This window comes from Tachysurus vachellii, chromosome 1, assembly GCF_030014155.1.
Source record: "Tachysurus vachellii isolate PV-2020 chromosome 1, HZAU_Pvac_v1, whole genome shotgun sequence".
Taxonomy (NCBI): Eukaryota; Metazoa; Chordata; class Actinopteri; order Siluriformes; family Bagridae; genus Tachysurus; species Tachysurus vachellii.
This window is the reverse complement of record NC_083460.1, coordinates 29,028,849-29,050,440: the sequence shown is the minus strand read 5'-3', so window position 1 is coordinate 29,050,440 and position 21,592 is coordinate 29,028,849. Positions and strand designations below refer to the sequence as shown.

General features: G+C 36.0%; 2 protein-coding genes across 4 annotated transcripts; both read right to left on the bottom strand.

Moving 5' to 3' along the window:
* Positions 1–2,439: 2,439 nt before the first annotated feature.
* On the bottom strand, positions 2,440–9,593 carry LOC132853679 (vitellogenin-like). Of its 2 annotated transcripts, none has more exons than XM_060881605.1 (27): positions 9,486–9,593; positions 9,336–9,356; positions 9,048–9,199; positions 8,707–8,958; positions 8,455–8,616; positions 8,221–8,369; positions 7,972–8,122; positions 7,666–7,823; positions 7,438–7,603; positions 7,209–7,334; positions 6,851–7,069; positions 6,554–6,771; positions 6,352–6,449; positions 6,137–6,261; positions 5,934–6,035; positions 5,715–5,834; positions 5,332–5,518; positions 5,143–5,245; positions 4,860–5,045; positions 4,484–4,740; positions 4,061–4,398; positions 3,666–3,710; positions 3,515–3,580; positions 3,187–3,390; positions 2,940–3,082; positions 2,697–2,835; positions 2,440–2,611 (listed from the first exon to the last, which is right to left on the bottom strand). In XM_060881605.1, exons 1-27 carry the CDS (start codon positions 9,523–9,525, stop codon positions 2,477–2,479), a joined length of 4,062 nt encoding a protein of 1,353 aa, XP_060737588.1. In that variant the 5' UTR covers positions 9,526–9,593; the 3' UTR covers positions 2,440–2,476. The 2 variants fall into 2 exon arrangements, with proteins under 2 accessions (XP_060737588.1, XP_060737597.1); XM_060881614.1 differs by having other exon boundaries at positions 3,515–3,565.
* Positions 9,594–13,300: 3,707 nt separating this feature from the next.
* On the bottom strand, positions 13,301–20,473 carry LOC132853667 (vitellogenin-like). Of its 2 annotated transcripts, none has more exons than XM_060881582.1 (27): positions 20,338–20,473; positions 20,195–20,215; positions 19,954–20,105; positions 19,613–19,864; positions 19,361–19,522; positions 19,127–19,275; positions 18,878–19,028; positions 18,567–18,724; positions 18,312–18,477; positions 18,083–18,208; positions 17,725–17,943; positions 17,428–17,645; positions 17,224–17,321; positions 17,009–17,133; positions 16,806–16,907; positions 16,587–16,706; positions 16,205–16,391; positions 16,016–16,118; positions 15,733–15,918; positions 15,339–15,595; positions 14,951–15,252; positions 14,556–14,600; positions 14,404–14,469; positions 14,076–14,279; positions 13,829–13,971; positions 13,586–13,724; positions 13,301–13,500 (listed from the first exon to the last, which is right to left on the bottom strand). In XM_060881582.1, exons 1-27 carry the CDS (start codon positions 20,375–20,377, stop codon positions 13,366–13,368), a joined length of 4,026 nt encoding a protein of 1,341 aa, XP_060737565.1. In that variant the 5' UTR covers positions 20,378–20,473; the 3' UTR covers positions 13,301–13,365. The 2 variants fall into 2 exon arrangements, with proteins under 2 accessions (XP_060737565.1, XP_060737575.1); XM_060881592.1 differs by having other exon boundaries at positions 14,404–14,454.
* Positions 20,474–21,592: the final 1,119 nt, after the last annotated feature.

The following is a 21,592-nucleotide window of genomic DNA, read 5'->3' as shown; positions in this document are numbered from 1 at the left end:
CACGGACACCCACCCGCTTACTGCGCTTCTGCTTCCTAGAGCACCGCTTTCAGTGTCCCCTCTCCTGGCCCCTGGCATCAGGCGACACTGAGGACTGGAGACCTGGTCTCCACAGCAAGCCGAGGTCACGAAGCCTTTCCAACACATCATCGTGCAGGTTGGTTGTTGCAAGATTTCTGTATTGTTTTCTGGTGGTTTCTACTATTTTCTGGTGGTTGTATACATGAACACCGCTGTCTCTGGTGTCCATGTACTAGCAATAGTCGGGCTTAAAAACATAAATAGCACCAAATTCTATATGGATTGGCTGATGCATGTTACTGCCGTGTTGCCATCTTGATGTTCTATTAAATTTTACCTCATGTGATACATCTGTAAGCATTTAAGTGTGGGGATGTCCTCCTTACTTATACAAATTATATTTGTATTTTTAAAATTACATTTTACAGATCATTTAAAAATGATCTTTCTTTGGTTTTATTTGTTTAGTTATATTGCTTGAATCTTCCAGTATTGTTAAAATGAAGATAAAATGGCCATATGTCTAACTATTTAAAAAAATCACAGGCCTTTTGCTTTGTCACATGACCTCCTTGAGACAATAGTTTGAGTTCCTTTAAAAGAGAACTAATTTATATACATTTATCAATTAGAATTAAAAAATAAAGAAATTCTGTTTGACCTGCAATTAATAGAATAAAACTGGTCATGTTCTAACTGAGGTGACAGAGACTGATTGCCCAGTGGCTGAGTGTTTGAATTCTCTCACATTGAATGGCTCATTTTTATCTTGGCTATTTTTCAAAAACACATAATTAAATATAATTGTAATATGATTTGATTTATTATTTATTTGTCACATTCACATTCATAGCAGATACAGTAAAATGAACTGTAGTTACTCCTAACACTGGATATCAAGAACAATAAATTGCTTATTTGAATAGAACTTTTAGTAATGAACAAATAGCAGATTTGCAGAAATATACAAATTAATACATTTATCCCTATGACCAACCAGAGAAAAAAACTCCCTGAGACAATAGTGTAGATCTGAAGGGAGCACATCTTTATCTGGTTGACACCAGATAGGTTGATTATTCATCATTTGTCATTTACAAATTTAGCCAGTGCTATAAATCAGGGCATTGATATCTGCTAGTTTAACCAATTTAGGTACCTAGCCAGTGCTAAGGGAAGAAGTAATTATTCTTAGAAAAGGTTCAAATCTGTACTTTTTTCAAAAGATATCTGAGGCAAAAGTCATAAGTCTTTGTCAGACCACAGATAAAGAACAACATGCAGTGCAAGGATTTCTCCAAGAACTAGGACATAGAAATCGGCTTTGAAAGACTTATTGGTTATTGGTTTGGGGCTTCCTGAGCAATCTCAAAGTCTATTTAGAGCTGTTTGAGTCACTGGTAAAGAACTATGGCAAAACTGGGTAGCAGGATGTCCATATCTTTATTGCTAATCTTATAATTTCCAGGAAAAATTCAATAGGTATATGGTGGAGCCACAACAAACAGAAAAAGAAAATTATGAATGTTTATGAATGTAAGCCCAGCTCTCCTCTAGCAACATTTGCCTAAAAATAGCATCACATGCAGCGCAGAAAGATTTTAACCTCATTTAATAATAACATTTAATAATATACGAATATGTTGTGAAAATATTTAGGCTCCTTTAATAGCTCTAAACAAGAGTATCACATTAATTTGCTTTAATAACAATTTATTAAAATTAATTGAGCATTCTACAAAGATGACATGATAAATTGACAGTGGTTTACAGTATATATTTATTGTTGGCTTTAAGTGCCATTTCAAAGTTTTTGAGACTATTAAATTTGCAAACATACACAATCTACTGGTATGGCATAATTAAAATTCAAGTCAATCAAAGAAAATCCCACATCATACCTTTTTCATACTGCAAATCCCTGATGAAGAGTGTGTGATCAAACCACACATTCCTGTGCATTTATTGGCTGGGGCTCATCAATGTTCTCATTGTACATTTACAAAGACATTTACATTTACAGGAATACTTTAGTTTGTGCTTTGCACTTACACTAAATTCAAGTGAATTAGTTTATTTTATTGTTTTTTTAAATAGTTTTTTGTCGATTTCTTTGACCTCTGTCTTGGTTTGTGCCATCAAAATACGCTCTAATGAAAAGTATTTTAATACAGTGCAACTTTAATGAAATTATAAAAATTTGATTTATTTAAAGGAAAATCAGAACAAAATCGAACAACATGTCTGAATACATGTCTAAATGTGATCTGGTGAATAGGTTTGGTAAAGATGTCTATTCTTATTTCATTGTTGTTTATACTTATGAATTTTTTAATAATTACAGAGTACTGAGTACAGGTAAAAGCTCCAAATTTCAGTCACAAACTGAACAAATTTTGCCTTTAAGATGCTGTTTATTTCATGTAATCAATTTACATATTTATAATTAAATAGGTCAGTTTTCTCTGTTATCATTCAGCCATTTTTCAACAATGGTACGAATGTCAAAATTCTGGAGAGCTTGAATGGTTCCATCTTGTTCAATAGGCAGTTCAATAGGAAGAGGCACATTTTTCTTTGACAGTGTCATCTGGGAGGTAAAGCACATTAAAAAGGTTCAATATTTATTTGCAAATATTAAGCCATGCAAAGACTTTATTAGCCATAATTCTTACCTTTGGAATCCTACAAACAATGTTTAGAGACTTTTGAGTGGGTAGGGCAACAATTACATTGATCTGTCTCTCACTGTTATCAGCTCTGTCAGCATTAATTCCAGCAAAGGGAGCAACATTAAAGATGAACTCACTTGCCCTGTTGGAAGAAGAATAAATTTAAAACATAATCAGAATTGTACTTTTTCATTTTTAAATTTTAACACACAATAATACATTAGCTACTTTTATTATTTTTAATACCTCTTAACATAGGGGATATCAATAGCTGGGACTCTGTTCCAGTCCCATTCCAAACAAGCAGCAGGATGTGCCTCATGCAGACCAGTTTCAGCCTTGAAAGCTACAGAATATCCTTGGCACTGCTCTCCAATAGCTAACTTTGCCTAATAAAAGAATATTTGCTTAGTATAAGCAATATATCTTTAAATATATATTTTTTAAAAAGCATTCAAAAACTTTTTGGAAAGACGTTTGTTTTACAACTTACAGCGAATTTATGCTTGCTTGGAAGGATAGCATCAACACAGATCTTCCATTTGTCATTCTGAGAGATAGAGTCAAACACAACCTGTACTCTTGAAGTGGGTTTGTCCAAGTAAGCAGCAATCTGGTAGCCCAGCTTGTGGTCAGCTCTAACGGCGCGAGCAATGATGGCAAAAATGGGTGGAATTGAATCTCCAAGTATCTTAGACTGAAATTATAAACATTAACCTTCATAAATATTTACAAAAATAGCACATTGAAAAAGTTAGGATGTTTACTTCTATTAATTTATATTTAATATCTATTAATTCATGCCACAAATGTTATTCTACCTTTCTCTGTATAGCCTCAATGCTAGATGAGCTGCTGGCCTTTGATGTTCCCTGTAATGTCAGGTGCTAAAAAGAAAATGTATTTATTGATAAACAAACAAACAAACAAACAAAGAAACAAATAAATAAATAAATATTCTTCTGGAATTACCTGATCCTTATGAAATTTCTGGAACTGACGGTATGCATTTGTATTCTATGAAAAAACAATAAATAACAAATCTTTCCAATGGAAAACATTGTAAATTGGAATAAATTACATGTACACAGCAAGGGAAAAGGAAAAAAAAAAAAGAAAAATCACTTGTTTATTTTGAAAGATATATTTAGACCTGAGAAAGGGACAAACAAAATGTCTAAAAAGAAGGGGTTTTATTTCTTCTTCTTTTTTATCTTCTTCTTCTTCCTCCTCTTATTATTACTATTATTGTAAATGATGTAGACATTACACATGCTTATGATTAAGGTTTATGTTTGCTGAGTGTAGTGCATTATATAATGAATTAAGTAACAGATCCCTTATCCAGTCATATGGTAATGCTTTACCTTGCTCACACGAGCACTGGAAGAACTCATAGAGCTGCTCTTAGAACTCCTACTGCTGCTGGCACTCCTACTGCTGCTGGCGCTCCTACTGCTGCTGGCGCTCCTACTGCTGCTGGCACTCCTACTGCTGCTGGCACTCCTACTGCTGCTGACAGAGGATGAGGAGCTGGAGTTACGCTTCCTCAGTCCAGCCTCCAGAATTTCCCTCAATTTCAACAGGATGGTACTTTCTTCAGGATTTTCAACATTAACAAGGCTGATTTCCTTCATAAGCTTCTCAGCTGCCTTAGGGCCAACTTGCATCTCGAGCTCCAGTCTTTCAAGGGTTTGTCCATCACCTAAAGCATAAACAACAGCATTTTTTTCATGTCTTTAAACTACTCTGAATTCAACTACAATCAAATATTTGACCTCTTTATTTACCTCCTTGCACTGAAATTTTAGCTGAGTGCCGTCCAATAATATAATACAGAGGATTTAATGCCATAAAGCCAGCATTCTGGGAGGCAAACTCAAGACATCCTTTGATGTGAATATAAGGAAAAACACCACACAAGGACTTCTGAATTGAAGCAGATATCAACCTTTCCGCAGCATCAGAGGACGCTGGAGGTGCCAGAGATACGACTCTCTCATTGGGGAGGTCCTCAACGTTTCTGGCCACAGCAACGGTCTCAAAGCTGAGGAAATAACAGTGAATTAACTTGTTGTTGGTAGTGTCTTTCTTTGTGTGTTTGAGCAAAATTTTGCTTTCTTCTTTATGATAATTGCTAATTCTTTTTTCACATCATTTTCTTACCTTGCAGCAACAATATGATCAGGAACAGCAACAGGCAGAACCTCCAGCTTTACATTGCCCTTTGGAAGGTCAGCTCTTATATCTACTTTTGCTGGTACAACAGTGTGTATCTTTCCTCTGGCCATAACAGCAGCCTGAATCAAGGCAGTGTTCACTCCAATTACAGCAAAAGTCTGGAGGGCAACGCTAAAAGCAAAATAAGGTTCATACAATGTCATATAACATTTCCAGCTCTATAAGACTGAAGAAAATCTGTCTGTAACTTGTTATTTTGAAAGTGTACCTTGGTCTGGCCTCAGCTTGCAACTGGAGATCAGTCTTCATCAACTGATCAAGAGAGACAGTCTCTGGATGCTCAGGTAAAGGAGGGGTAATAGTTGCCTTAACTAAATGAAAGGAATAATTTTGTCAGACAGTTGACTAAATTTACATGTTTGACATTTGTAGTTTAAAAATCATTATAAAACCATACCATTGACAGCTGCAGTAGCAACAGCAGCAGTGTAATAACCAAGCTCCATTGGCACACCAAGACAACTAGGCAGAATGCGACGCACTTCAGCTGCCAACAGGGGCTTGGCATACTGGAAGGCAATACCTTTCTGCAATGCCTTAACAGCCTCTTTCAGCATTTCACGGCTTTGTGATCCGGTGGCAATCTGTAGATTGTGCATTACATTTGATTTTATTTTAATTGCAATTATTTATTTTAAGGGTATTGACACTATGACCTGTACATCAAGTCAAATCTAATTAATAGAAAATTTATTTGTATGAAATATTTTACACTACTTTACATTTCAATCTTATAGAAGAGTTTTCTCTTGCTTAAATAAAAGGAATTAATTTAAATACCTGTGCTACTTGTTCGATGATGATTTTGTCAATGTTGGCAAAAGCTATTTCCTGTCCAAAAACTTTGACATAGATGGAAGCCAGTGGTTGATTTTCTGGCATAGACTTCCAATCCATCAGCTTGGTATAAAAACAGAAGAAAGGTGTATATGAAACAAATTTTATAACTCAAACTACACAGCAGAAACATAAAATTGATAGATTTTATAAGCAGCTTACAGCTTTAAGGGTGCGCTTTATTTTAGTGACGCGGTCATCATTTTCATTCACAGCATGAGACTTCTGAAGAACTTCGTGTAGTCCTTCAGTTCTCACACCAACCTGGTTGACATAAATGAATGAATGTAAGTACCAGTGGTTGAAACAAGACAACATTCCAAATTCTTAATGACTTCAACATCCTTAAAGAGAGATATTTGTACCTCAAGTACATCAGCAGCAGCTCCAGCCAGGTAGGCTCGTGCTCTAGTCACAACAGCTCTGGGCAAGGTGGTGACTGCATCATTGATCAAGTAAGCACTACCAGCAGCACCAACCATGAATGGAGCTTGAAATAGAAAGTATAAACATTTGTAAATACAAAATAATTTTTTCCCACAAACATACAAATGCAATAATAAAAGATATTGAAACATACAGATATAGAGATCGAAATGGATAGCCCTGCTAAAATGATAGCTGAGTCTCTCCAGTTTGGGGCTCAACATCCTGATGGCAACATTTGCAGCGGCAGCCCTGCAGAATCAGTAAAAATTCGTTACTAGTGGCTTTGATTGGAATCACTACTTACTTTTAGATTTACACCTATATGAATGAACTGTCCTAAAAAATAGACTTACACATGCATATAGTCAGGGGCCATGCTTCTGGTCAGAGACTTGATATGAGAATAAGTAAAACTGACCACATGCATGTTGGTCTCCTTCTCTAAAGCACCAGCAACAGTTGCCATAAGGGCTACAGACGGTTTGGTCTCAAACAGCACAATACAAGCAACCATGCGCAGTTCAGGATGGAGTGCCTTGTCCATGAAAAGTTGCAGTGCCACTGGCTGAACCTACAACAAATAAAATGTTTAAGATGCTTGAACAGTCACCCATAACAACAGCTGTTTTAACACATCATCACATACTGACCATCTTTGGCTCATTCTTGGCAATGTTCCTAAGAGCCAAGATAGCATCAATCTGGACCCTCAGGGGAACGGCAGCAGCAGCACTTCCAAATCCAGGCAGGAGTTTCATGATGGTTTTAAGGCTGGCAGGGTGGCCGGCATTGCCCATAACTTTAAGAACCAGTGTAATTTCACGAATCTCACCCTTGGAAATAGCTTCGGCAGCACGCTCATGAATAGGCTGATAATAAAAAAACAATAAATTAAACACAACTTTACTCTTGTATTTGAGCATATAAGCAATTCTTCCATAATCGTATAATTGATTTTATATTTTGAAATTGTTTATACAAATGTGCATGAATAAACAGAAGCTTTACCTTAAGAAGATCAGCAGGACATGTAGGAACTTCAGTCCAGTATTTGGCAATCATGGAACCATAGCCGAGCATGATAACTTCACGCAGCAGTGGAATATTCTGGACTTTGGGGTTAAAAGCCAGATTCTGTTTGATGAGGAAAATATTGAAATATTTTATAATATCTATACAAGGTTCTTTTGGATTCAAATACTTGAACTACATGATAAGACGTAAGACCTCCACTCACATAAGTGAGGTGAATAGCATCTGGATTAGCTGTGGCCATGTGCAAAGCAACCAGAAGGGTCTGAGTGAGTTCAGGGACAGCGAGCTCATCAGCTTGAAACTTCTCCTTGATGAATCTCAATGCTACTGTTGTACCCACTACAGGAAGTGCATCCAAAATCCATCGCCTGCCACAAAAAGGATTTTAAAAAATCAAATTTACTTTATGGTAATTTTTATACATCCTCACCTGTGAACAGGTTTGGTCTTGTACTGAGCCCAGATGGCTTCAATATTCTCCAAAGTAGCTACACGCATGAGCTGGACAAGCTGGACAAACTTCAGAGGAGCATCCTCATGAGCCATATCCATGTTGTTTGTAACCAGATGCTGCAAGACCTCTACAATCTATAAGAGAATTAAAGTTCTGTGTGTCAATTCTGTGTCAATAAAGTATGATAAGCTTTTTGTCCAAATGAATACAGTGAATGATTGTATTAAAAATAAACTGAAAGATTGTATTAAAAAATGTGAATGATTAAAAATAAACTAATACCTGGGCCTGTGCATTATTGATTTTCAGCAGTTGAATGGGGGTTTGAAGAATCTCAGTTGCAAATTCATACTGCAGGGATCCACGGTTCAAGTATTCACCCACATGGGGAGCAACAGGGGCATTCTGTACTTCCAGTAAATCCAGCGTTTGCCTGAAATGAGAAATATCACAGAATTATTGAATTTGTCATGTAAAAATAGATATGAATTATACAATTATATGCTATAAATATAAGAGTATAAATCATACTTGGCTCTCATTTGAGCTGCTCCAGTTTGTGTATTTAAGAGTGAGAACTCATGAACTTCTTCAACTGTTGCCTCAGAAACCAGAGCACCAGTATCAGTGGGCTTCATGATGTAGCTGAATGTTGCAGTCCCAGTCAGACTCTTCAGCCTCTGTGATGAGGAAATTACACTAATAAGTTACTGAAATTGTAACTTTACCTTGAATAGACAGATCATATATAGCTTTAGAAATTACCTGCTGGCATTCAACACAGGTTTCAGTGTGAGCTAAACCAATATCCTTTATGACTCTTTTGTGGCAGTTGGTCAGGTCTTTGGACTTTCTCACAGCAACCTGATGGGTCTTTTCATCCTCACTGATCATGTAGTGGGTCTTGCAGATTCCCTGAGTTCCAGCCTTTGAGAATGAAAAAGAATTAGCTAATATGCCAAGTATTGGATTTAGCTAATATGAATTCTACTGGTAATAATTATCACTCAAGTTTACCTCATGCAGCTCATACACATTCTGTGTGTTCTTGAGGTTGAGTTGAAGAATGTTGAGGATACCTCTGTGCAGATTCAGAACAGTAGCAGAGACTCCAGCAGGGGCAAATATTTTACCTACCACACCATTAGCATACTCATATTTGATAGGAATTACAAGCTGAGCATTTAGTGCTGAGGTGAGCTTTGTTGCAGGATCAAAAGAATCCTGGGGCCACATGCCAGTGTACTGAAAAAGCTGAGGATCTGAGAGCTGTGGGTAAAAAATATCTACATTTAGTTCATGTTACAGGCTAACCATGCATGTCTTTCTTGTTGACAACATCTGTGTCATAAATTTACCTTCATGAGGAAGGTATTCTGTGCTACAGCACTGATGAGAACCTTGCTGCTGACTTTTACACCAGCCTTGGCCAGACCCTCCTGAGGCAGACCTCCCAATAACAAACCCTCATACTTGTACACAAAGGTCTTTCCAGCAGCAAACTCTGGAACTGATCATATTGGAGAAAATTCATAATGTAACTAATCATAATCATAACTGATCATATTGGATAAAATTCATAATGTTATGATGTGTTACATTACGATTGTAATGTTTCTTTATTTTTTAAAGAAAACTTTACTTACCAAGGTTGATCTGATGACTCGCTAAACAAAAAAGAAAAATAATACACCATAGTGATATTATAAAAACTTTCATCCTAGTAAATGGTATTAATTCCTTTCTAGCAAATAAAATCACTATAAAATCTAATAATGACATTAAAGATGACTTACCCACAAGGGCCAGAGTCAAGGCAAGCACAACAGCTCTCATGGCTGGTGGTTTATGATGACTGCAGAAAGAGACTGACTATTTATTGTAAATTATTTGCTGACAAAAGTCACTTCAAAATAGATCATTAACTCATCCCTAAATATTATAATGTACATGTTTCTCAATCTGTTTGGTCAACCCAGCAATCATTTTAGGGCAGGTTGCTCCCCTATCATGTCATGTCAGAGCCAATGTCCATATGCAAGTTCCATTGGTGTTTAAAATGTTTTTAATAATAATAATAATAATAATAATAATAATAACAACAATAACAACAAATAAATAAATAAATAAATAAATAAATAAATAAATAAACAAACAAATTCAATAAAATAGTTGTTTTTTCCCAAACTAATACATTCAAAGAAATGAAAGAATTAATTATGTAAGCAAATGGTTTTGTTTACTTTATTTATAATTTTCCTATGTATATTGTTGCAAAAACCAATCTGTCAAATTTCTAGAAGAAAATAGAAAATAATCACTAAACTGATATTTCTGTAATAATTGCTGAACCCTAACACGATAAACTTGATTCTTAACCAACACTATTTCAAAATATAATAGGAAAAACAAATGCCATAACCTGGTGCAGTGTGACCTCAACCTCAATATGGATTTTGAATCTGTACCTTAAACTGATTTGCAAATGTGATTTGAAATCCGTGGTGATTCTTTGTAGTATTAGATGTTAGTGAAAGATAGACTAACAGAGTTGTCTATATTTTTACAGAATAAAGGAAGAAATAAAACCTTTTAATTTAGCAAAAATGTGTATTGTATGGCTTCATCTCAAATTTGATAGCAGAAACAGAACAGAAAAAATATAAAGGTGGCTCATGTGCTTTGCATCACACTACCCTGGAATAATATATTTACTATAATAACATGACAAACTGGTAAGTCAGCCCAAGTATTATTTGGTGATAAGGACATTACAGTGTACCTACATCAGTTATTAACATAATAAAATATTCAAATGTTACAGAAGGTATAGATAGTGCCTATGTAAAGTCATCATACCCTGTGAAAATCTTTTGCCACATTAAACCTTGAAAATTATAATAAATATAGTCTAACTTTTATGAATTGCACTTGATATGTAGTGCACTTGAATTAATGTATCAAATGCTCATTAATCCAACGCCCTCTTTTTATGAGCTATTTAGTTATGTGGTGCACTTGATATGAAGTGCACTTGATTTGAAGTGCACTTGATTTGAAGTCCACTTGATTTGAAGTCAACTTGATTTGAAGTGCACTTGATTTGAAGTCCACTTGATTTGAAGTCAACTTGATTTGAAGTGCACTTGATTTGAAGTCAACTTGATTTGAAGTGCACTTGATATGAAGTGCACTTGATATGTAGTGTATTTCTATCTATCTATCTATCTATCTATCTATCTATCTATCTATCTATCTATAACAATTTCTATCTATTTATGGCCATTTCTATCTATCTATCTATCTATCTATCTATCTATCTATCTATCTATCTATGACAATTTATGCACTCTTCCACTCAATATAACAATTTCTATCTATCTATCTATCTATCTATCTATCTATCTATCTATCTATCTATCTATCTATCTATCTATCTATCTATGACAATTTCTATCATCTATCTCTCTATCTATGACAATTTATTTATTTATTTATTTTTCACTTCATGAACTATTGTGAATTTTTGTTCTGTATTCAAATTCAAATTCAAATTCATACTAGGGGTGGCCACAGGGGTGGCCAGAGTTTATACGGGGTGGCCGTGGCCTTTTTCTCGAATGACAATTTCTATCTATCTATCTATCTATCTATCTATCTATCTATCTATCTATCTATGACAATTTCTATCTATCTATCTATCTATCTATCTATCTATCTATCTATCTATCTATCTATCTATCTATCTATGACCATTTCTATCTATCTATCTATCTATGGCCATTTCTATCTATCTATCTATCTATCTATCTATCTATCTATCTATCTATCTATCTATCTATCGATCTATCTATCTTTCTTACTATCTATCTGACAATTTCTATCTATCTATCTATCTATCTATCTATCTATCTATCTATCTATCTATCTATCTATCTATCTATGACAATTTATTTATTTATTTTTCACTTCATGAACTATTGTGAATTTTCATTATGCATTCAAATTCACATTCATACTAGGGGTGGCCACAGGGGTGGCTAGAGTTTATACAGGGGTGGCCGTGGCCTTCCTGGGGATAGTTAAAGATTCAGCCATTATGCAGGCATGTCTCTTTCCTGCTCTGAAGGATTCTGTCCTTTCAGCCATAAAGGACATTTGACAAGGCAAATGCCTTTCTGCCACTGAGGTAGCAGCTGAAGCTATTCAATTAGGTCTGCTACACATGATAACAGGGATTTTCACCCCCGCTGACACCCTTTTTAGGGAAAGACACTGGTTTCTCATTTTGGGTCCCACTCTTAGAGCGTAATTGCTGCAGGACTCTCTCAATGGATGTCTTCCACTTGGGTTAGGGAGTGGCTTTTGGGAGTGATTACCCGAAGATTAATGCTGTATTTCTAGTGCTTAAACACTTTTTACCACACCTCAGGAAATACCTTTGATGGTTCCCTACCTCAATCATTAGGGTGGTTTGTGTTCACACCCTCTGTTCACGTTGGCGCACCAGTTCTTGCCCTAAGCAGAGGCCAGATTTCTCTTGCAAAAAACTATTTTTCATTCAGGGCACATGATCAGGAAAGAGGCTTCCTGTCATGGCTGGAATTCCCATTGCACCCTGCCAACCTCCATGAGAGAGAACAGTGAGAGGCGGTGAAACTGCCAATTTTAAATTTACCTCTGGTCCATGCTTCTTCTCTTTCTGGAACCACCATCAACAATGTCACAGGGACTACTCTCTCCAAGTTTTAAGGAGGGTGGGGTAGTTGTGACATAAACACTATGCCATGGACAATCAGGATCTCTTTTTGTATCCCGACTCAGAGGATAATATGGAAAAGTCCTTCGGCTACACTAAACACTGAGATGTCTGCAGAGGCAGTGCTTTCAGGAATGGCATTGCATGGTACACCAAAAGCAATTACAATTTATTTAGGCTGATCTAATGGCCAGACAAGGTCCATAACAATTCTTTAAAGGGGATGTCAATTATTGGTAATAGGTACAACGGCAAACAATGGGGTAGCTGGCACCAGATGACATTTGTAACATGCTACACACCATCTGCAAACATTGCTGTGAATGCCTGGCCAATAACATTGTACTGCAAACATCACTGCAAAAATAGTACAGTACTGCAAAAATAACATTGTACTGCAAACATTGTACTGCAAAAAGTACCTGTCCAACATTGCTTGATCTGGTGTTTTTTAACAAGAATCTTAACAATTGGTAACAAGGCCTATCTTTCATCAATCCCAGGTTTCAACACCAGTGTTGTGGTTCAGAGCATTGAGGGCAGAGGAAATTGGAAGCGTTTTAACTACAGTATATAAGCGCATGCACATTCACATATATATTATGTGTTCTACAGAACGATGTCTTAATGTTCATATACTCTATAGAACGATGTCTGAATACTTGTGTAAATGTGATCTGGTGAAATGCTTTGGAAAAGCTTTTCATGCTTTTCTTTTTTTTCATTTCATTGTTGCTTATACTTATGACTGGACAGAAAATATACCACAATATTTTTCTTTGTAGAGTACTAGGGACAAGTACAGATAATGAAAAGTAAAATAGCCACACACAAAGTCACAAAGTGCTAAAACATTTTTGCCTTTTGGATGCTCTTTATTTCATTTCACTTAATTTACATACTTATAATCAAATATGTCAGTTTTCTCTGTTATCATTCAGCCATTTTTCAACAATGGTACGAATGTCAAAATTCTGGAGAGCTTGAATGGTTCCATCTTGTTCAATAGGCAGTTCAATAGGAAGAGGCACATTTTGCTTTGACAGTGTCATCTGGGAGGTAAAGCACATTAAAAAGGTTCAATATTTATTTGCAAATATTAAACCATGCAAAGACTTTATTAGCCATAATTCTTACCTTTGGAATCCTACAAACAATGTTTAGAGACTTTTGAGTGGGTAGGGCAACAATTACATTGATCTGTCTCTCACTGTTTTCAGCTCTGTCAGCATTAATTCCAGCAAAGGGAGCAACATTAAAGATGAACTCCCTTGCCCTGTTGGAAGAAGAATAATTTTAAAATATAATCAGAATTGTACTTTTTCATTTTAAAATTTTAACACACAATAATACATTAGCTACTTTGATTATTTTTAATACCTCTTAACATAGGGGATATCAATAGCTGGGACTCTGTTCCAGTCCCATTCCAAACAAGCAGCAGGATGTGCCTCATGCAGACCAGTTTCAGCCTTGAAAGCTACAGAATATCCTTGGCACTGCTCTCCAATAGCTAACCTTGCCTAATAAGAGAATATTTGCTTAGCATAAGCAATAAATCATTAAATATATATTTTGTAAAAAGCATTCAAAAACTTTTTGGAAAGACGTTTGTGTTACAACTTACAGCGAATTTATGCTTGCTTGGAAGGATAGCATCAACACAGATCTTCCATTTGTCATTCTGAGAGATAGAGTCAAACACAACCTGTACTCTTGAAGTGGGTTTGTCCAAGTAAGCAGCAATCTGGTAGCCCAGCTTGTGGTCAGCTCTAACGGCGCGAGCAATGATGGCAAAAATGGGTGGAATAGAATCTCCAAGTATCTTAGACTGAAAATATAAACATTAACCTTCATAAATATTTACAAAAATAGCACATTGAAAAAGTTAGGATGTTTACTTCTATTAATTTATATTTAATATCTATTAATTCATGCCACAAATGTTATTCTACCTTTCTCTGTATAGCCTCAATGCTAGATGAGCTGCTGGCCTTTGATGTTCCCTGTAATGTCAGGTACTAAAAAAGAAAATGTATTTATTGATAAACAAAGAAACAAACAAACAAACAAACAAATAAATAAATAAATATTCTTCTGGAATTACCTGATCCTTATGAAATTTCTGGAACTGACGGTATGCATTTGTATTCTATGAAAAAACAGTAAATAACTAATTTTTCCAATGGAAAACATTGTAAATTGGAATAAATGACATGTACACGGCACGGGAAAAGGAAAAAAAGAAAAGAAAAATCGCTTGTTTATTTTAAAAGATATATTTAGACCTGAGAAAGGGACAAACAAAATGTCTCAAAAGAAGGGGTTTTATTTCTTCTTCTTTTTTATCTTCTTCTTCTTCCTCCTCTTATTATTACTATTATTGTAAATGATGTAGACATTACACATGCTTATGATTAAGGTTTATGTTTGCTGAGTGTAGTGCATTATATAATGAATTAAGTAACAGATCCCTTATCCAGTCATATGGTAATGCTTTACCTTGCTCACACGAGCACTGGAAGAACTCATAGAGCTGCTCTTAGAACTCCTACTGCTGCTGGCGCTCCTACTGCTGCTGGCGCTCCTACTGCTGCTGGCGCTTCTACTGCTGCTGACAGAGGATGAGGAGCTGGAGTTACGCTTCCTCAGTCCAGCCTCCAGAATTTCCCTCAATTTCAACAGGATGGTACTTTCTTCAGGATTTTCAACATTAACAAGGCTGATTTCCTTCATAAGCTTCTCAGCTGCCTTAGGGCCAACTTGCATCTCGAGCTCCAGTCTTTCAAGGGTTTGTCCATCACCTAAAGCATAAACAACAGCATTTCTTTCATGTCTTTAAACTAATCTGAATTCAACTACAATCAAATATTTTGACCTCTTTATTTACCTCCTTGCACTGAAATTTTAGCTGAGTGCCGTCCAATAATATAATACAGAGGATTTAATGCCATAAAGCCAGCATTCTGGGAGTCAAACTCAAGACATCCTTTAATGTGAATATAAGGAAAAACACCACACAAGGACTTCTGAATTGAAGCAGGTATCAACCTTTCTGCAGCATCAGAGGACGCTGGAGGTGCCAGAGATACGACTCTCTCATTGGGGAGGTCCTCAACGTTTCTGGCCACAGCAACGGTCTCAAAGCTGAGGAAATAACAGTGAATTAACTTCTTGTTGGTAGTGTCTTTCTTTGTGTGTTTGAGCAAAATTTTGCTTTCTTCTTTATGATAATTGCTAATTCTTTTTTCATATACAGGTGAAATTATCACATCATTTCTTACCTTGCAGCAACAATATGATCAGGAACAGCAACAGGCAGAACCTCCAGCTTTACATTGCCCTTTGGAAGGTCAGCTCTTATATCTACTTTTGCTGGTACAACAGTGTGTATCTTTCCTCTGGCCATAACAGCAGCCTGAATCAAGGCAGTGTTCACTCCAATTACAGCAAAAGTCTGGAGGGCAACGCTAAAAGCAAAATAAGGTTCATACAATGTCATATAACATTTCCAGCTCTATAAGACTGAAGAAAATCTGTCTGTAACTTGTTATTTTGAAAGTGTACCTTGGTCTGGCCTCAGCTTGCAACTGGAGATCAGTCTTCATCAACTGATCAAGAGAGACAGTCTCTGGATGCTCAGGTAAAGGAGGGGTAATAGTTGCCTTAACTAAATGAAAGGAATAATTTTGTCAGACAGTTGACTAAATTTACATGTTTGACATTTGTAGTTTAAAAATCATTATAAAACCATACCATTGACAGCTGCAGTAGCAACAGCAGCAGTGTAATAACCAAGCTCCATTGGCACACCAAGACAACTAGGCAGAATGCGACGCACTTCAGCTGCCAACAGGGGCTTGGCATACTGGAAGGCAATACCTTTCTGCAATGCCTTAACAGCCTCTTTCAGCATTTCACGGCTTTGTGATCCGGTGGCAATCTGTAGATTGTGCATTACATTTGATTTATTTTAATTGCAATTATTTATTTTAAGGGTATTGACACTATGACCTGTACATCAAGTCAAATCTAATAAATAGAATATTTATTTGTATGAAATATTTTACACTACTTTACATTTCAATCTTATAGAAGAGTTTTCTCTTGCTTAAATAAAAGGAATTAATTTAAATACCTGTGCTACTTGTTCGATGATGATTTTGTCAATGTTGGCAAAAGCTATTTCCTGTCCAAAAACTTTGACATAGATGGAAGCCAGTGGTTGATTTTCTGGCATAGACTTCCAATCCATCAGCTTGGTATAAAAACAGAAGAAAGGTGTATATGAAACAATTGGTATAACTCAAACTACACAGCAGAAACATAAAATTGATAGATTTTATAAGCAGCTTACAGCTTTAAGGGTGCGCTTTATTTTAGTGACGCGGTCATCATTTTCATTCACAGCATGAGACTTCTGAAGAACTTCGTGTAGTCCTTCAGTTCTCACACCAACCTGGTTGACATAAATGAATGAATGTAAGTACCAGTGGTTGAAACAAGACAACATTCCAAATTCTTAATGACTTCAACATCCTTAAAGAGAGATATTTGTACCTCAAGTACATCAGCAGCAGCTCCAGCCAGGTAGGCTCGTGCTCTAGTCACAACAGCTCTGGGCAAGGTGGTGACCGCATCATTGATCAAGTAAGCACTACCAGCAGCACCAACCATGAATGGAGCTTGAAATAGAAAGTATAAACATTTGTAAATACAAAATTATTTTTTCCCACAAACATACAAATGCAATAATAAAAGATATTGAAACATACAGATATAGAGATCGAAATGGATAGCCCTGCTAAAATGATAGCTGAGTCTCTCCAGTTTGGGGCTCAACATCCTGATGGCAACATTTGCAGCGGCAGCCCTGCAGAATGAGTAAAAATTCGTTACTTAGTGGCTTTGATTGGAATCACTACTTACTTTTAGATTTACACCTATATGAATGAACTGTCCTAAAAAAATAGACTTACACATGCATATAGTCAGGGGCCATGCTTCTGGTCAGAGACTTGATATGAGAATAAGCAAAACTGACCACATGCATGTTGGTCTCCTTCTCTAAAGCACCAGCAACAGTTGCCATAAGGGCTACAGACGGTTTGGTCTCAAACAGCACAATACAAGCAACCATGCGCAGTTCAGGATGGAGTGCCTTGTCCATGAAAAGTTGCAGTGCCACTGGCTGAACCTACAACAAATAAAATGTTTAAGATGCTTGAACAGTCACCCATAACAACAGCTGTTTTAACACATCATCACATACTGACCATCTTTGGCTCATTCTTGGCAATGTTCCTAAGAGCCAAGATAGCATCAATCTGGACCCTCAGGGGAACGGCAGCAGCAGCACTTCCAAATCCAGGCAGGAGTTTCATGATGGTTTTAAGGCTGGCAGGGTGGCCGGCATTGCCCATAACTTTAAGAGCCAGTGTAATTTCACGAATCTCACCCTTGGAAATAGCTTCGGCAGCACGCTCATGAATAGGCTGATAATAAAAAAACAATAAATTAAACAGAACTTTACTCTTGTATTTGAGCATATAAGCAATTCTTCCATAATCGTATAATTGATTTTATATTTTGAAATTGTTTATACAAATGTGCATGAATAAACAGAAGCTTTACCTTAAGAAGATCAGCAGGACATGTAGGAACTTCAGAACAGTATTTGGCAATCATGGAACCATAGCCGAGCATGATAACTTCACGCAGCACTGGAATATTCTGGACTTTGGGGTTAAAAGCCAGATTCTGTTTGATGAGGAAAATATTGAAATATTTTATAATATCTATACAAGGTTCTTTTGGATACAAATACTTGAACTACATGATAAGACGTAAGACCTCCACTCACAGAAGTGAGGTGAATAGCATCTGGATTAGCTGTGGCCATGTGCAAAGCAACCAGAAGGGTCTGAGTGAGTTCAGGGACAGCGAGCTCATCAGCTTGAAACTTCTCCTTGATGAATCTCAATGCTACTGTTGTACCCACTACAGGAAGTGCATCCAAAATCCATCGCCTGCCGCAAAAAGGATTTTAGAAAATCAAATAAACTTTACTTTAAACATTACTCTATTTTACTTTATAGTAATTTTTATACATCCTCACCTGTGAACAGGTTTGGTCTTGTACTGAGCCCAGATGGCTTCAATATCCTCCAAAGTAGCTACGCGCATGAGCTGGACAAGCTGGACAAACTTCAGAGGAGCATCCTCATGAGCCATATCCATGTTGTTTGTAACCAGATGCTGCAAGACCTCTACAATCTGTAAGAGAATTAAAGTTCTGTGTGTCAATTCTGTGTCAATAAAGTATGATAAGCTTTTTGTCCAAATGAATACAGTGAATGATTGTATTAAAAATAAACTGAAAGATTGTATTAAAAAATGTGAATGATTGTATTAAAAATAAACTAATACCTGGGCCTGTGCATTATTGATTTTCAGCAGTTGAATGGGGGTTTGAAGAATCTCAGTTGCAAATTCATACTGCAGGGATCCACGGTTCAAGTATTCACCCGCATGGGGAGCAACTGGGGCATTCTGTACTTCCAGTAAATCCAGCGTTTGCCTGAAATGAGAAATATCACAGAATTATTGAATTTGTCATGTAAAAATATATATGAATTATACAATTATATGCTATAAATATAAGAGTATAAATCATACTTGGCTCTCATTTGAGCTGCTCCAGTTTGTGTATTTAAGAGTGAGAACTCATGAACTTCTTCAACTGTTGCCTCAGAAACCAGAGCACCAGTATCAGTGGGCTTCATGATGTAGCTGAATGTTGCAGTCCCAGTCAGACTCTTCAGCCTCTGTGATGAGGAAATTACACTAATAAGTTACTGAAATTGTAACTTTACCTTGAATAGACAGATCATATATAGCTTTACAAATTACCTGCTGGCATTCAACACAGGTTTCAGTGTAAGCTAAACCAATATCCTTTATGACTCTTTCGTGGCAGTTGGTCAGGTCTTTGGACTTTCTCACAGCAACCTGATGGGTCTTTTCATCCTCACTGATCATGTAGTGGGTCTTGCAGATTCCCTGAGTTCCAGCCTTTGAGAATGAAAAAGAATTAGCTAATATGCCAAGTATTGGATTTAGCTAATATGAATTCTACTGGTAATAATTATCACTCAAGTTTACCTCATGCAGCTCATACACATTCTGTGTATTCTTGAGGTTGAGTTGAAGAATGTTGAGGATACCTCTGTGCAGATTAAGAACAGTAGCAGAGACTCCAGCAGGGGCAAATATTTTACCTACCACACCATTAGCATACTCATATTTGATAGGAATTACAAGCTGAGCATTTAGTGCTGAGGTGAGCTTTGTTGCAGGATCAAAAGAATCCTGGGGCCAGATGCCAGTGTACTGAAAAAGCTGAGGATCTGAGAGCTGTGGGTAAAAAATATCTACATTTAGTTCATGTTACAGGCTAACCATACATGTCTTTCTTGTTGACAACATCTGTGTCATAAATTTACCTTCATGAGGAAGGTATTCTGTGCTACAGCACTGATGAGAACCTTGCTGCTGACTTTTACACCAGCCTTGGCCAGACCCTCCTGAGGCAGACCTCCCAATAACAAACCCTCATACTTGTACACAAAGGTCTTTCCAGCAGCAAACTCTGGAACTGATCATATTGGAGAAAATTCATAATGTTATGATGTGTTACATTACGATTGTAATGTTTCTTTATTTTTTAAAGAAAACTTTACTTACCAAGGTTGATCTGATGACTCGCTAAATAAAAAAGAAAAATAATACACCATAGTGATATTATAAAAACTTTCATAATAGCATTAATTCCTTTCTAGCAAATAAAATCACTATAACATCTACTAATGAAATTAAAGATGACTTACCCACAAGGGCCAGAGTCAAGGCAAGCACAACAGCTCTCATGGCTGGTGGTTTGTGATGACTGCACAAAGAGACTGACTATTTATTGTAAATTATTTGCTGACAAAAGTCACTTCAAAATAGATCATTAACTCATCCCTAAATATTATAATGTACGTGTTTCTCAATCTGTTTGGTCAACCCAGCAATCATTTTAGGGCAGGTTGCTCCCCTATCATGTCATGTCAGAGCCAATGTCCATATGCAAGTTCCATTGGTGTTTAAAATGTTTTTATTAATAATAATAATGATAATAATAATAATAATAATAATAATAATAACAAACAAACAAACAAACAAATAAATAAATACATTCAATAAAATAGTCAACCCAGCAATCATTTTAGAGCAGGTTGCTCCCCTATCATGTCATGTCAGAGCCAATGTCCTTATGCAAGTTCCATTGGTGTTTAAAATGTTTTTAATAATAATAATAACAATAACAATAAATAAATAAATAAATAAATAAATAAATAAATAAATAAATAAATTTAATAAAATAGTTGTTGAGTTTTTTTTTCAAAACTAATACATTCAAAGAAATGAAAGAATTAATTATGTAAGCAAATGGTTTTGTTTACTTAATTTATAATTTTCCTATGTATATTGTTGCAAAAACCAATGTCACATTTTTAGAAGAAAATGATATTGAAATGAACATCAAATGAAGATGAAAATGAACTGATATTTCTGTAATAATTGCTGAACCCTAACACAATAAACTTGATTCTTAACCAACACTATTTCAAAATATAATAGGAAAAACAAATGCCATAACCTGGTGCAGTGTGACCTCAACCTCAATATGGACTTTGAATCTGTACCTTAAACTGATTTGCAAATGTGATTTGAAATCCGTGGTGATTCTTTGTAGTATTAGATATTAGTGAAAGATAGACTAACAAAGTTGTCTATATTTTTACAGAATAAAGGAAGAAATAAAACCTTTTAATTTAGCAAAAATGTGTATTGTATGGCTTCATCTCAAATTTGATAGCAGAAACAGAACAGAAAAAATATAAAGCTGGCTCATGTGCTTTGCATCACACTACCCTGGAATAATATATTTACTATAATAACATGACAAACTGGTAAGTCAGCCCAAGTATTATTTGGTGATAAGGACATTACAGTGTACCTACATCAGTTATTAACATAATAAAATATTCAAATGTTACAGAAGGTATAGATAGTGCCTATGTAAAGTCATCATACCCT

Bases quoted from the DNA above. Each gene is read 5' to 3' on its own strand.
- LOC132853679 (XM_060881605.1), bottom strand. From the start codon at position 9,525: ATGAGAGCTGTTGTGCTTGCCTTGACTCTGGCCCTTGTGG. The intron at 7,604-7,665 runs GTGAGGATGTAT...TTTTTGTGGCAG, and splicing joins AAGACCAAACCTGTTCACAG to GCGATGGATTTTGGATGCAC. The intron at 4,399-4,483 runs GTAAATAAAGAG...TTTATGCTTTAG, and splicing joins TAAAATTTCAGTGCAAGGAG to GTGATGGACAAACCCTTGAA.
- LOC132853667 (XM_060881582.1), bottom strand. From the start codon at position 20,377: ATGAGAGCTGTTGTGCTTGCCTTGACTCTGGCCCTTGTGG. The intron at 20,106-20,194 runs GTAAGTAAAGTT...CAATATGATCAG, and splicing joins GAGTCATCAGATCAACCTTG to TTCCAGAGTTTGCTGCTGGA. The intron at 13,725-13,828 runs GTATTAAAAATA...TTCTTCCAACAG, and splicing joins GATATCCCCTATGTTAAGAG to GGCAAGGGAGTTCATCTTTA.